The sequence below is a fragment of the Saimiri boliviensis genome, chromosome 11, assembly GCF_048565385.1.
Source record: "Saimiri boliviensis isolate mSaiBol1 chromosome 11, mSaiBol1.pri, whole genome shotgun sequence".
NCBI classification, from domain to species: domain Eukaryota; kingdom Metazoa; phylum Chordata; class Mammalia; order Primates; family Cebidae; genus Saimiri; species Saimiri boliviensis.
Genome location: NC_133459.1, coordinates 93,125,725 through 93,140,874, shown reverse-complemented (window position 1 = coordinate 93,140,874; position 15,150 = coordinate 93,125,725). Strand labels below are relative to the sequence as shown.

The 15,150-nt window shown below is 38.2% G+C and overlaps 1 protein-coding gene across 4 annotated transcripts in view; it reads right to left on the bottom strand.

Moving 5' to 3' along the window:
• The window catches only part of TBX15 (T-box transcription factor 15), a 115,065-nt gene that overhangs the window by 45,762 nt on the left and 54,153 nt on the right, over positions 1-15,150 (bottom strand). For all 4 annotated transcript variants that reach the window (XM_010344072.3, XM_074381186.1, XM_074381187.1 and 1 more), the window contains exons 2-5: positions 10,138-10,351; positions 5,440-5,541; positions 3,595-3,766; positions 2,392-2,559 (exon numbers count right to left, since the gene is read on the bottom strand). In XM_010344072.3, the coding sequence (XP_010342374.1) occupies positions 2,392-2,559; positions 3,595-3,766; positions 5,440-5,541; positions 10,138-10,351 (656 nt within the window). The remainder of the gene's footprint in view (positions 1-2,391; positions 2,560-3,594; positions 3,767-5,439; positions 5,542-10,137; positions 10,352-15,150) is intronic.

Genomic DNA, 15,150 nt, shown 5'->3' with positions numbered 1-15,150 from the left:
AGATGTAAACAAAATATTTCTATGAGTAGAATGTACTCCTATGCTAGAACACTGTCTGTGAAAGAAGGTAAAGGATGTGAAGGGGATGTCAGAAACCCAAGCTTGGCCCTCTTTCATTGTCAAAGTGAGTTGTAGCTTTCTAGTTTCAACCTGGCTTACAATAATGGCTCTCCTGGCCTCTATAAGTGATCTCAGTGAGGCAGTAGAATGTTCATTCTTCAGTGTTCTACAAGGTAAATTCTGATGTTCAAATATTTATTGTCACATCACTGCCTTCATCAGAAACTATTTAAAATGGTGGCTGGAATGGAATATTATGCAGCCATCAAAAACGATGAGTTCATGTCCTTTGTAGGGACATGGATGAAACTGGAAACCATCATTCTCAGCAAATTGATACAAGAGTAGAAAATCAAACACTGCATGTTCTCATTCATAGATGGTGTTGAACAATGAGAACACATGGACACAGGGAGGGGAGCACTACACACTGGGGTCTGTTGGGGGAAATGGGGGAGAAACGGGGGTTGGGGAGGTGGGGAGAGATAGATAGCATGGGGAGAAATGCCAGATATAGGTGAAGGGAAGGAAGGCAGCAAATCACACTGCCATGTGTGTACCTATGCAACAATCTTGCATGTTCTTCACATGTACCCCAAAACCTAAAATGCAATTTTAAAAAATGGTGGCTGGCATATTCTTAGAAAAGTCTAATCAGTTATCCAAAGAACTCAGACTCGTACTTCCCTTCGTCTGAGCCAGAACTAATCCCAAAGTTCTGGTTGCTCCAAAGGCCATGTCTGTATTGATGCTATATCTTGTATCAGAGCTTGAAAAATCTTAATTATAGTTTTCTGTATGGATCCTTTATGTCCTCTGAAACTTTACTACCTAAGGAGTTTGAGACCGTTTAATAGCTTTTAAACAGCACCCAAACCAAACTAAAGCTCTTTTATAGATCAAATGTGCCATCCAAAAGGAAAATCTGAAGTTGGAAACAATTCACAGCTGCAGAGAAAAGTCTAACACGGTATAGACTTTCTCATTTAGTGAACTAAACGTTGTTATATGTCAAATTCCTCTGAAAGTAAATAATATCTAAGGAATCTTATCCAGAAGAACCATGATGAGTCCATACTTACATAATTCACCTTCAGCTGCTTGGCACATAATAAGCACTTCACAAGAATTAGTAAATGAATGATTTCCTATCCGTTGCTTTCATTGTTAGAGCACAAAGCAGAGTATCCAATATAAGAGATATTGAGTATAATAGTGTACATTCACTTTGCTTCAGTAGGCCCCAAATAAAAGTAAGCACATTTTCAAGCAAGGTAAACAAACAAAAAATGTCTGTTTTGAGAAAAGGTTCACTGCAGTATCTTTATAATTACATATTTTGACAAACAATTAAATCCAATCCAATGCACAAAAATGACATCCTCATGCAACTTTCAGGAAGTTACATAAAGCGAGACCACTTGTAAGTCCACCTAGCCACCTTGCTCAAAAAGAAAAATTTAGAAAGCCCACAGTAATTCCAGACTTGATTTCTCCTCCCCCTTCCCCTACACATATTTTTCGTGCATCCTTCTGACTACTTCGTGTGTGTGTGTGTGTGTGTGTGTGTGTCAACATCAGAAAAGTGTCAACTCTTCCAGGAAAACTTTCCTTATTCCACAAAGCAAGAAACATCTCTGTCATTGAATTATTTCATTGTACTATCATTATGTATTTATATGTCTTCCATCCAACGAAAATCCTTCTTTTCTTAAACAAAAAAAAAAAGCATCTTAATCAGCTCTATTTCTGTGCTAAACCTGGAACATAGTACGTTCTCAATAAATATTCATGGAATGAATGAATGTATTACAGATATAAAAACTTACAGATCTTAGGATGTGGCAGGTGGTCACACAGAAGTAAATTTAATCTGAAAGTGTAAGTGGAAGTAGTGGATCTTAAATAGACCCACAACAGCTGGATGACTTTGATGTAGCCTGGTGGAAGGATACACAGAAAACTGTAGATAAGAGAGAAGGCATGACTCAAACCTCAGTACTTGCAAAGGAATTCCAAATGGTGAGGATCATTTGCTGGGACGTAGTAGAGGTCAGGAACACAGGTGCAAGTACAGAGAATAATATAAAAATAATTTAATAGGTTTGGTCCTCTTGGTCAAGATCTTGTCTCTGATCTAAACCTAGACCATGTAAGCTCTTACTAGGCACTACCATATTGTAATCACCAATGCCCTGTGTGTACCGCAGAACCTTTATCTCTCATATTAACTCATCAGTGCCATGCAGGACTAAGCATCTATTGCCAAAAGCATGAACAGACTCTTTTGAAAGGAGATGTAGCAGAAGGCTCTCAAGGGCCATCTCTTACCTGCTGGTTCTGATAGGCTGTAACTGTGGTGAACACAGTCTCGGGGAAGTTGAACGTTTTCACCCCATCCCCAACAGGAACCGGCTTAGTGGGTGAAAGGTCGCTGCTGAAGTCTTTACGAATCACATGAACTCGAGGCTGGTATTTGTGCATAGAGTGCAGAATGATCTGAAACAAAAGGGGATATTGTGCCAGGCTTGGCTTTAAAGAACCTACATTTTGCTCTCATGCAAATAAATGACTAAGTAGAAGCACTATAGAAGAAGCATAGATTGACGGTGAGATGTACAGAAAGGTAGAAATCAGTATACTTGCCCAGGAAGGACTCCGTGATTAACTAGAATTACATGGAACCAAACAGCAGGACATCCTTATCATGGTTGGTAGATGTCATATGTTTGCTTGAATGCTGAATGACTACTCCAGTACTAATGGACAACACTTCATTAAAAGGTCTCAGAACCTCTGCCATGTGACAAGTTGTTCCCTCCAGCTTCAAATTCTCAGCATGTGTTCAAGCTGCCTTTTAAATTCTACATCCTATTATGCATTCGTTATTAGATAGGTGAACATTACTTTTTGTTACTTGAGAGTAAATGGTAGATATGGGTTTTTGTGCCTTCAGAAAATTGTGTTTCCTTGAAGGTGGAAGCAATGGTTTTAGCTTACTCAATTTTCCCATAGCACCCACTATGGGTCCTGCCACTCGGTTGAAATTCAGTGTGTGTTTCACTGCCAAAGATAAATTAATAACATCACATGCTCTAATTATACCTGGAAAGTCTTAAGATTTAGTCTTCCCTATAAATTCGTAAATTCCTTGACAAATTAGCTGAAATTGTCATTCACTTGTTTCTCTTGTTTTATTGCCTGTGGGTTATTCGAATGTTGTGATTTCTTTTACCACTGGTTAATCTGTCTTGTTTCTCTGTCTTGCCTCCTCAACTGGACAATAAGCCTCTGGAGTACAAGGACTTTATCTGATAAACACAACCTGATGCATAACAGATGTTTGCTAAATGTTAGATTTGTAACAAATGGAATTTAACGGGGAAAAAACCACTTTTATGCTTACTTACTTAAAATGACTTAAAGTGGCACAGAAATTCTTATGTCACCTATTTGAAAAAGCCTGGGGCTAGCCAGCTCTAAAGCAAACCGGGGAAGAGAAAAAGAGAGAGGAGATGGGATTCCTTGACTCACATGTCCTTGATCATCCAATTCATTGTTGGTGAGCTTGAGTTTGTCGAAGCTGACCACCTGTCTCATCCAGGTGTCTCCAGAAGCTAGAGAATCAGGGTGTATATAAACTCTTGGGGGCACAGGGGAATCAGCATTCCCAGCCACCATCCACTTGGAGCTGTGATACACATATCTGAGATACAGAGGAAGAGAGGAAAATTCAGAGACAGACAGAGAAGCGACAGTGGCCCAGGAAACAAGTTGAGACAAGGAAGAGGAGAGAAAAACAAAGAGATGACATGAATGGAGAAGTGATGGGAAAGAAACAGAGAACCAAAGGAGGAAAAGAGAAGGGTGGATAACCAGGAAATTGAAATAGAGACAGAAATGGACAAAAAAAAGATGGAGTGGGAGAGCAGAGAAATATTGTGGTTAACGATCAAATCTACAGCCCTCGCAAGGAAAACATTCTCACAGTTGTCTTTCTTTCTTTCCTCTCTCCATGCCGTGCACCCCTGTGTGCACACAGGCATCCTGAACTCACATGTCTAGCTATTGAAAAGGCATTTTACTGCAACCTTTCACCTTTCAAATGCAAACCATATAATCCCTTGGCCATTTGTTCAGGATTTTGTTCCTTATTAAAAACATCTTCCATATTGTCCTATAAAATGCAGCCATGTGCAGAGCCCTTCCAAGTCTCTCAATGGTTAACCATTTCCTTGCTAAGAATCTGGACTTTGAGGCATTTCTGTGATGGGCCTTTGCCCTGCTGCAGCCATTCCAGAAACAATGCCAAATATCCCCAGTTCACATTGTCTTTGATGAACCCATTTTGAATATCATCTTCTACATTATTTTCCCACAAAGTCACTGGAAACAGGACATTGTTTGGTAGCAAAGGAAGTCCATTTTCCTGATTTGGCCAATTTTCTCATAGTTCAGAAGAAACATCTCCATGGACCTGGCACTTCCCTGCTTCTCAGTTCCAAAGGACCACATGGGACCTGGACCCTGAGAAAGAGAGGCACTCAGTCCAAATCACAGCTCCCAAAATCCTCCAGAACGAGCTGGAAGTATCTTTTCTCCTAAGTTTTGAAATCCAGACTGTGTCTGTCTCGGCCAGCTCTCTCCCTGCTTGCCATACTAGTCCTGGCCTTTTTCATCAACTGCTGCCTCCAAATTCATGGGTTTAGGGCCAAGTTCTCAGACTTTAGATATTTAAAAAATGAGTAATGATTTAATGATTTTAGTGAGATCTCAAGAGAACAAATAAGCCAAAAGTTTTTTTTTCTGGCAAGAACTATGTATAAGCCATCCAAGATACACAAGGATTACGTTGGCTTTTAATCAGTTTGAGGAAAAATTACTTAATAAACTTGCTTACAACCCATATCAATGAATAATAATTCTTCCTAAGTAGATATTCTTCTTAAAATTTTACCCAGTTCTCCTATTCTTCCTCTCCATCATCTACAGGGTGATCCATCAAATAATCATTTTAATGTGCTTCATTGTTCCACCTCTCTTCCTCGCTCCAAAATGAATCACCTCCATTCATTTAGCATTGCACAAACCAAATTATTCAATATGCTAATCACTTTCAATGTTAGTTAAATGGATTTTAGACCTAATATCCACTTGATTTTTGCTACCTTGTGGGGCGCTATATAATCCCATTCTGTTCAGGGACATAGGGAAGAATCCCAGACCAAAATTAACACTTTCACCTGGTTCTCTGACATATTCTCCATTCCTTGTTCCCTGTACAGTATACATTGCTGAAATGTCTCCTCTAAGGAGTCTGAGGAACTGTCTTGGAATGCTGGTGATACCCACATTTCCACATCCCAGAGTTACTGTTACCTGTATCTTTTATTGTCCACAGGCACAATGTCCATTGCTATGTAGTACTGCTGGTGTGGATCTAGGCCAGTGATTTTCACTCTCATGGCAGGAAACATCCTCCTATGAAGAGCAGTAAAACAGAAAGCTCAGAAATCAGAGTGGGAGAAGTAGCAGGGGTAAATGCTTAAACAGTATATTCTTAATAGATACTCTAAGCATATCAAATTCTAATGTTCTCTAATTCTCAAAGTTGGCTGATTTTTTCCACTTTGGAAATTACCACTAAGAAATATACTGGAGACTTATGCTACTAAAATGGTATCTCTTCTCAACTTAAATTGACCTATTTGATGATTCATACTATCCAAGGGTTCATACCACACCCTGTTTTGTATTTTTAGTTAATGTTTCTTATGATATACATGTATGCATAGACATGTGTGTGCATGTGTCTAGCCACGCATACATTTTCTATTAGCTATAATCTTTTTAAAGGTAAGTACAGCAACTTACACTCTTCTTACAATCCAAAGAGCTTTTTGGTTTATTGCCAGTGATCATAAAATATCTTCAACTGAGTTTATTTAAAAACAACCACTCTAAAAATATTCTCTCAAGAAAAAAAGGAAGGTGCTACCAATCTCCAAACAAATAGCCACCAAGATTTTTAATGCATAAAACTGTAGAAAATTTTCTGCAAGTTCTCAGGCTGTCAATGTGTGTGTCAGAGGAAGGACTCTGTGGAATTGGGAGCAAATACCAAATGAATTCTAGTGGCCTCTGGGAAATACCTTGTTTCTACCACAATGGCTTGTTAAAACTTACCAAAGCAAGTGAGGTCAGGATATAGCACTTTACAACTTCTCTCATAATTGAAGAGAGGAGGAGACAGAGCAGCCCAAAAGAGGTATTGAGTTTCAACAAGTCTAGAATAAAGTTCACCATTCTTCTTTAACCATAAGAAAGAAGAAAAACTCAAGCTCTTTTGTATCAAGCCAGACATAAAAAGTCCTTAGTTCAAAAATTTGGATTGCTCTGAATGTGCTGTAGGCTACTTGTATACAAAATGCTGCATTAAGCTTAACCATCTGGGGCTAGTTAGTTGAGCTGGGCAGAGCACAGTGCTAATGAGGTCAAGGTCACAGGCTTGATCCACATATGGCCTAATTGGCTTTGCTCCATTTCATGGCCATAGACCATATCCTGACCTCAGACAGCCATCTTGCAAATATGTACTGGTTGGTCACAGGAGAGGCTCTCTGTGCTAGTTACACACTCACTACTTATCCAGGGAAAGCAACCCAAAGGGCTAACATACCCTGGCAATAGGTCAGTAACATTATAATCATATCTGAGGGAAACCACAAGAGGGATCACAGTCCTTTAATAGAGATGGTGGCTAATTCCCAAATAGTTAAAAAATTAATACGTAACTATTTCATCTTTCTCCACCGTATTACTCTTCAGAAGCTTCTATGGGTATATCATTTAAATTTTTCATTTAAAAGCCTCATACTTTTGTCTTATGGTGGGCTAATTAAATCTGATGATGGAATGCTCATACTGACTAAATCTAACATTCACTATAGGTTAGACACTTTAATTCGCATTAATTCTTTCCAAAAATTTGGGAACCATGATCTACACATTTAAATACAGATCAGTAATTCCCTTTTTAATAACACTGATTTGTAGCTTTCCTGTATATGTAAATGTTTGAAGGGCATCTTGCCAGACATGGGGCAAACGTCCTCTCACTTACTACCTGAGATAAGAAAATATGGTTCTCCCCAGTCACCTACAGAGGCTGTATTACATGAATGAGACAGGTTTCTTTTCTTTATAACTTTACAAAAAACAGGGTTAGGTGTTTTTAATTCAACATCTGTTTTGCCTGGAACAGTTATATGACCTTGAATGGAGAAGCTATCCATCTCTTTCCAGGACCCAACTTCTAAAACGAATGAACAACGTGACTTTGGATAAGTCATTTAACTTCATCACCTATAAAGCAAAGGAAACAGACTACATATTCTTCTACAGTGCCTGCCTGCTTTAAAATTCTATGACTATATTTGAATTCTGTTCTTAAAAACTTTGCAAGCATTTTTTTTCTTTTTGTCAGCATTTTAGCATAGACTATCAAGTGAAACCACAGCATTCTAAAGAAAACATAATCTTTCATGTTTTACAAAAAGAGATATGTTTGGTTTTAATTTTATGGCTAAATTTAGGCCAGTTCTTTTGTCTTCTAAACCCATTAATTCTTGCAAGCACCTCTGTCCATGGTGCTGATTATGCAGGTTGGGTTGGTATACTCAAAGATTGAGGGCTTTGTAGATTTCAGTAGTTCTGAATCAATAGGATTACATTTTGCGGGGTGAGGGAAGGTAGATGGTGACTAATATCATCTAAAAGGAAAGAAATCTATATATAGCTAACATAACTAAGAAGATGGAGATTGGAATTAAAACGGAAAAGGATACTGACAATACTGTCTAGGAAGAAAAATGAGTGAGAAGCAAGAAGTCAACCAGGAGAATGAGGAGGAATAAAGAAAATTCACAGAAGAGAAAGCCTTATATGTATGCTTCTGAGTTGCTTCAGAATTATCTGAGAAGAATGATAGTAACAACAGTTGAAGCAACTGAATACAGAACTAATTGAAATCCTAAACAAAGGATTTCAATTATTACTAAAGAACAAACTGTGTGCCTGTTTTGAGACATATGTAGATTTATCCAGATATTAAGGTGGATTTGTGAAATCATAGACGTGGAAATGAAAATACTGTAGAAGAAATTACAAAATGAGTCACAAGAGGGTTGTCAAGTAGATGCTCAAATGAATTCAATTCACTGAAGCACAGGGAATAAGGGAGTGATATCAGGAACAAACATGACTGTAATACACAGACCCAAGAGTAATAAAGTAAAAACCCAAAAATGAAACTGGAAAATCTTATAAACAATAGCAATATTTCTCCTTTCTCCAAACCAACTCTTGTACCAAAAACCAAACAAACAAAAAGATTCCATGAGTTACTTTGTTTTTTTCCCAAACCTTAACACCCCAAAATGTGGAACAGCAGTACATTGAGACCCAAGCAACAAAAAAGAGATGGTACTGAACATAATTATCTAGCCCAGCTGCTGCCCCTGGGAAGTCTTTAGTGGTTTTATTCACTACTGAGAGAAGGAATAGAGTTCCAGAAGAGAAAGAAAATAAACAAAATTTCAGGTTTATTTTGACTTCATGTTTTTATCATATCTTATTGTATTGGGAGGTTTTCTTATATGCACATAGATAAAGTGTAATCAATCAAAATATCATTTTACTTTAAATAGCTAAGTTCATGAAAACAGCTCAAGATCAGTAAGATGGGATTTTTGTTCCCCGTGACATGTGAGATTATGTACAATGGCCTTGAAAATACAAAAGTAGCATAATTGTTTTGCTTAATTTCAATGAACTATTTCTATATGCTGAAATGCTTAGTCCAAATTTATTTATTTATTTTCATTTTTGAGATGGAGTCTCACTCTGTGGCCCAGGCTGGAGTTCAGTGGCGCGATCTCAGCTCACTGCAACCTCTGCCTTTCAGCTTCAAGCAATTCTCCTGCCTCTGCCTCCCAAGTAGCTGGGATTACAGGCACATGCCACCACGCCTGGCTAATTTTTGTATTTTTAGTAGAGATGGTGTTTTGCCATGTTGGCCAGGCTGGTCTCGAACTCCTGACCTCAGATGATCCACCCTCCTCGGCCTTCCAAAGTGCTGGGATTACAGGCATGAGCCACCGCGCCCAGCCCAAATTTAATTGTATCTAAATCGTTTCATTTTGAAGCCAAGGGGAAATAACTACAGCCATTTCTTAACAGTTCAGAGTTGAGACCACTGTTTTAGAGCCACTTAGCTCTATGCAGGATTCTGGAGCTGCCTCTTAGTACCCATGTCCCTCAGCCAAGCTAACTAATGTCTTTCATCCTCTGCATCCTAATCCATGTATGAAATGATTATGCCCAACCTCGTGGGATTCCTGTAAACTTTCAAAGACATATGTTGAGTGTCCAGCATAAAATAGATACTTAACTATGGAGAGCTGAAACATACCAATAAAGGAGTAGCTTAAATAAAAGTGTCTATTTTAAGAGAAACTGTGTTTTTAAAACTTTGTAATGCTAAAAAAACAGTTTTGCAAGAAACTCCATAGGTTACCATTAAAGTTGTGTAATAATTTCAAGCCAGTGATGAAACACAATGGACCATCAACAGGGCTCAGAATATGCAACAAGCCAATTCTTTTAAAAAATTATTACAAAAGCATCGTTGCATTAAATACTTTAGAAGATGCAAGTTGTTATTTGGGAAGCAAACTTCTTGGAAGTATTTAATTATGAAGTAAACACTTGCTTTGGAAATATATATATATTGGCTCTTAAGATACCATGGATTTCTAGTACTAGCTGAAATACACTTGTAGGTAGAAAATGTTTGTGATTTACATGATTTACATTTGATTGGCCCTTGGAGGAAAATAACACAGTCACAGCGAACACAACGGAACCACTTTACCAAGATGTCCAAATGCGAAAAAGTGAGTGCAAGCTGCTTTGGTTTCATTGATACCATCACAAATAAATAAGAATGGAAGAATGTAATGATTCCTACTTCTGCAGATTCTTTGAATCTGAGCACTCAAAGGAATTTTTCCTTACCTGCCTGCTTTGGTGATAATCATTTCAGTTCCAATATCGTGGAACCGCTTCCAGAGGTCAGCACATTGAAGTTCTACTTGAATCTCCTCCATGGAAGACATGGCAGCAGGCACAGGGCCTGCAGCGCCAGAGGCCAGGTCAGTGTGAGTGCTGAAGGAGCAGGAAGTCCGCTCGGTGAGCACCTCAGAGTCTGAACCAGTGCTCTGCTCTGAATCTGCAAAATAAACAATCAAGCCTTAGGTGAGAAACTGCTGAGCTCCCCTCACCCCTGGCCCTAAAAGATGGGGGTGGGAAATGCAGTGAAGTGGGGAGGGGGGTGAACAAAAGGAGACTTAAAGCTGGGAAGCTCCAGAGCACAGCACTCAGGGTATTTTATTATTTTTTATGGTTTGTTTTTGTGATTTATGACCTTCTTTCAGGTTTCGTGTTTCCAACATGACATCTGGCATTTTAGTAAGTTTTAGCAACAGCTGAAGAAAATTGGTCCACAACAGGCAATATAAATAGTACTAATGTCACCATGTGGAAGGGAATGAGGCCAAACTAGGGCAACCAAATCAATGCCAAATTAAACTAAAATAATTATAGATTATAGGTCCAAACCTAGATTAGACTACTTCATTTGTGTGAGCAAAGATTCAGTGCTGACAATGTGTTCTTCAGTTCCATACCACTCAGCATCGCTGCCTGTCAGTTATTTTTAAACACAGAGATTTTTCCTCTACTTACATAAGTCATGGCCATCAAAAGTAATGAAAAGCTGCCTGGGATCTTTAGAAGTATTTTGTCATATATTTGAGTAAATGGTTTTTCCTAGGAGTCTAATCAGGGCACTTCGGATGGGAAAGAAACCTCTGTTGTGAGGCGAGGATGTAAGCATATGGAAAAAGTTACCCAAAAAGGCAGTTGAAACAAAGGGAATAAATGAGTTCAGGAGACACCTTGATTGGTTTCTGAAGTATGGGCAGAGGGGAGGGGTGGTCCAAACAGGAAGGTGGGATTGAGAGCAACCAAATAAAAAGTTGGCGTGCTGGGCCAGGTGGTCCTTTCCTGTGTCTTCTGTACTCGTGAAGAGCAGTGGGGTTGGGGGGGCAGGGGAAGCCAACTGACAGAGAAGGCTAGGGCCAGATTCATCAGGGAAGATTTTCTGGAATTTTAAACATTTACCTTTAGGAGCTTCGTGCCAAGAGTTGTGTGTCCTAAAATTTTTCAAATTCAGATAATCTAGTATAATCTCCTTAGGTCAAATGATACTGCAGGTCAAGCCTAAGAATCCATTTCTCTAACCCACCCTTAACATTCAGAATTCTGATTGCTTTCCTTGAAGATAAATATATACAAGAGTAAAGGCTGGAAACAAGTGTTTTACTCTGACAAGTGACCTTTCATTGCTGTCAAGGGCCAGAGCTTCTTGAGCATCAGTCCTTGGCACTAGTAAGATGGAAAAAGAATGAGATAGAATGCCAAATCACCTTGCTGCCAACCTCACTTCCCTGTAGCAGGTTTGCAGCCCTGTGAACAATACATCCCATGTTTCATTTACTTTTCTTTCCCTTGGTCACTGACTTTTTTCTCTTGCAACCCAGGCAGCATCTCTGGCAAGAATATCTCACAGCTGTTTCAAAGCCACAGAAAACAAAGTGCTCATGGGGGAAAAAGCGTCATTTCTCTACATCTTCCCAATTCCTCACCTGTCACTTGTGAAGACACTCAGGTGCTAAAGAACTGAACCAAACTTCTAAATAAAGGGCAAATTTCTGACCAAAAACTTCATTATCACTACTTTAGTCACTATTTTCATTTCCCCTCCCCTCTCTGTATTCCTCCCCACCACCAAGTAAAACAACTATAAAGTTTTATAACTAGGTCGTACATGTCTATGCACATAATTTTATACCTAGGACTAAGCAGCAGCTATTTTTGGTCTTCTCCAAGCACTGAAAAGTATAAGTACTTATCTAAGATGAGAGCTGTTGCTGAGTGACAAATCTATATCCTAGCCTGATTCTATATGCCTTTCAGTAGCAGAGTCATTATATCATCACACACTCAGTCAAATACACTAATTCATGTCCCCTGAGACATAGATTCCCAAATCCTATTTTGTCTCTGGGATATTCTAAGAGCTCCTCACTTACCATGGATATTGTAAATTTTTCAAAAAACTCCTCAAAACTAGATTTCTAAAATATATTATTGTCCCACCTTTGGAAGCAAAGAGTTATGAAATCCACCATGAAGTGCCACAATTACAAAAAATTGGAAACAGACACCCTAAGTAGGATCCAGCAGAAATTTTGGACATATGATTTCACCAGTGTATGTTTAGGAAGGGGCAAGGAGAAGGAAAGGTATCACTCCACTGTGAGATAAATATTTAATGGTAGCTAGATGGAGGTTGAAATTGGAATTGGGACTATGGCTGGAGAATTATGAAATAAGTGACTGTACCCTTAAGTCACTATGTCATCTGGAACAAAACAGGGACTCAAAATCTAATATCAAATGGATTAATGAATAACCTTAGACAAACCATTTAACCAGAGAGGGCCTATGTCCTCAATGTGCAAGGAGAAAGAATGAACTTACGGATTCTACCTCTAATGACCTGAATGTAAGAATCCTCCCTGGTACAAGTGATAACCCAGGTAACCTCAATTAGAAGCATCAAATTTAAAACTCTTTGAACAAGACAAGTTAAATAAGGAAAAAGACTGGGGGCTCAGATTCACATTACCATAGGAGTTAAATAATTGAGTGAGTATTCTATAAGGGTTTATAGTTTCAATCAAATCAATCAATAAGCACCTATCAGCATATGGCCTTAGACGAAGTACCATGCAGATAATTAGAAACAGAATCCAAGACCTTAAGAAGTTTCCCCATTAGTGTTGATTAATTATGTGTTTATTGAGTGCTTACTATGTGCCCAGCACTGTGCTAGATTCTGGGAAATAACAAAGTACATAATGGGACCCCTCTTCAAGTGCAGTACAGTGGAGACTAGCAGCATTCAGAAATAATCAGAGAGCAACACAAATAATTGCCACAGTTTTCCACACCACTAAATATTGTCTCAGATGACTCTTAAAAGTCCAGAAGTGAAAGAGATCTAAGAGGGCTAGAACCCTCCTGGGGAACCCATGGTTGCTAGAAAAGAAATGGACCAGTCTGTGGAGGCATAGGCAGTATCTGTCCATGAAGAGGATTTTCAAACACAGTTATTTATTTAACTGGAAATACCCTGAACTTCTAGGTTTTCACTCTCTCACAAAATAGGATGCAGTGACTTTTATATACAGAATATAGGCAACAGCCCACATGTGAAATAACATGAATGCACCATGCAAACTTCTATTCTCATTTCTTAAATATTATAATCTTGAAATAAAATTACCGTTACTTTTATATAGTTTTTTTTAAGTTTCTAGAAGGGTTAGGAGCACCTGTGAGGTAAGCTCCTCTACAACACCCTTAAAATAGTCATCTCAGAGTCAAGATTAACAGTCTAGGTAAAAATAAAATTTAATCCTTTGTAAAATATGTTTTTAAATCATAGTTATAGAAAATACTTTGGCTAACCAGATCAAAATTTTTAGCTGTTAATTATGATGTATAATCAAGTTATCTAAGTCATGAAACAAACACATAGCTGGTTATTTTAATCAAATCAGATCATCCATTTAGAAATACAGTCTGTCCCTTAAAGATCAAAAAAACACCTCTGTGTTTTCAAGTTCATTTATTCTTGGCAATTTGTAACTTTCTGTCTTCAAAAAATAAGCGTTAGAAACTCATATGAATGATGCAGAAGCATTTCTTAACTATCAGATACTGTCAGAATAGTATTTCAACAGAAGGAGTTCGAGTAAATCAGGAACATAAAATGTTACATATAACCAAGGCAGCTAAAGGAGAAAATTTAGGTAACCTGTGCTGAGCCAGTTACAAGTCACTGGAGAACATAGTGTAACTCACAGGGCCAAAGCAACATATCTACTCTCATCCCAAAGAAAATCCTTTAAAAAGATTTTAACTGTAATTTTACTTTCTGTCTCTGACCTATTTCACTTTGATAAAATGAATACTGTAATACTAAGTTCCTACAGAAAGTTGAGTTTAGCTTAGAGTAAGTTCAATTCTCACACTAGAAATCGAGACCAACCTGGCCAACATAGTGAAACCCCGTCTCTACTAAAATATAAAAATTAGCTGGGCATGGTGGCTCATGTCTGTAGTCCCAGCTACTCAGGAGGCTGAGGCAGGAGAATTGCTTGAACCCGGGAGGTGGAGGTTGCAGTGAGCCGAGATTGTACCACTGTATTCCAGCCTGGCACCTGGCGACAGAGAGAGACTCTATCTCAAAAAAAAAAATAAATAAATAAAATAAAAAAAGAAATAATAATAAAAGAATTTTTTAATTTATATTTCACACATTACCTAATATTGTCTTCCCATTGATAAGGTATACATAGCATGTATTTTTATGTCTATTTCGTGGATAAGGACATTGAAACAAGAGGAATCAAAAACTAACACATACTAGAATGTAGGTCTTCTGCTTCCAGATCCAATGGTCAGGTCTCCCCAAAAGCATACTAGGTTCAACCCAGCCAAAATAGCTGGCAATTCTGCAACACCCCTTAACTATTTTAACCATCCTCACAACTAAAGTGACCTAAATATGTTTGATCTTGGCCAAGTCACATGACTATTCTGGTCCCCAATTTCCTTAATCTTTATAGCACAGTACATGCACATTTAATTAGAAGTGTTGTAAAGTCCCTTTTAACTCAAATGTTTAATGGATGGATTAGTAGCACAGCTTAGAGACCACCAAATCTAACGAAAGCAAACCAACTACAATAAATTTATTTGGTTACCATGCACAGAAAATGCCTAAATTGCACATGCTTTTATTCTAATAAAAACTCAATATCAAAATTAAGCATTCTGAAAGCATATTTTATAGTTCTGACACTTCCATTTAGCAGTTAATTTTGAGGAATTATT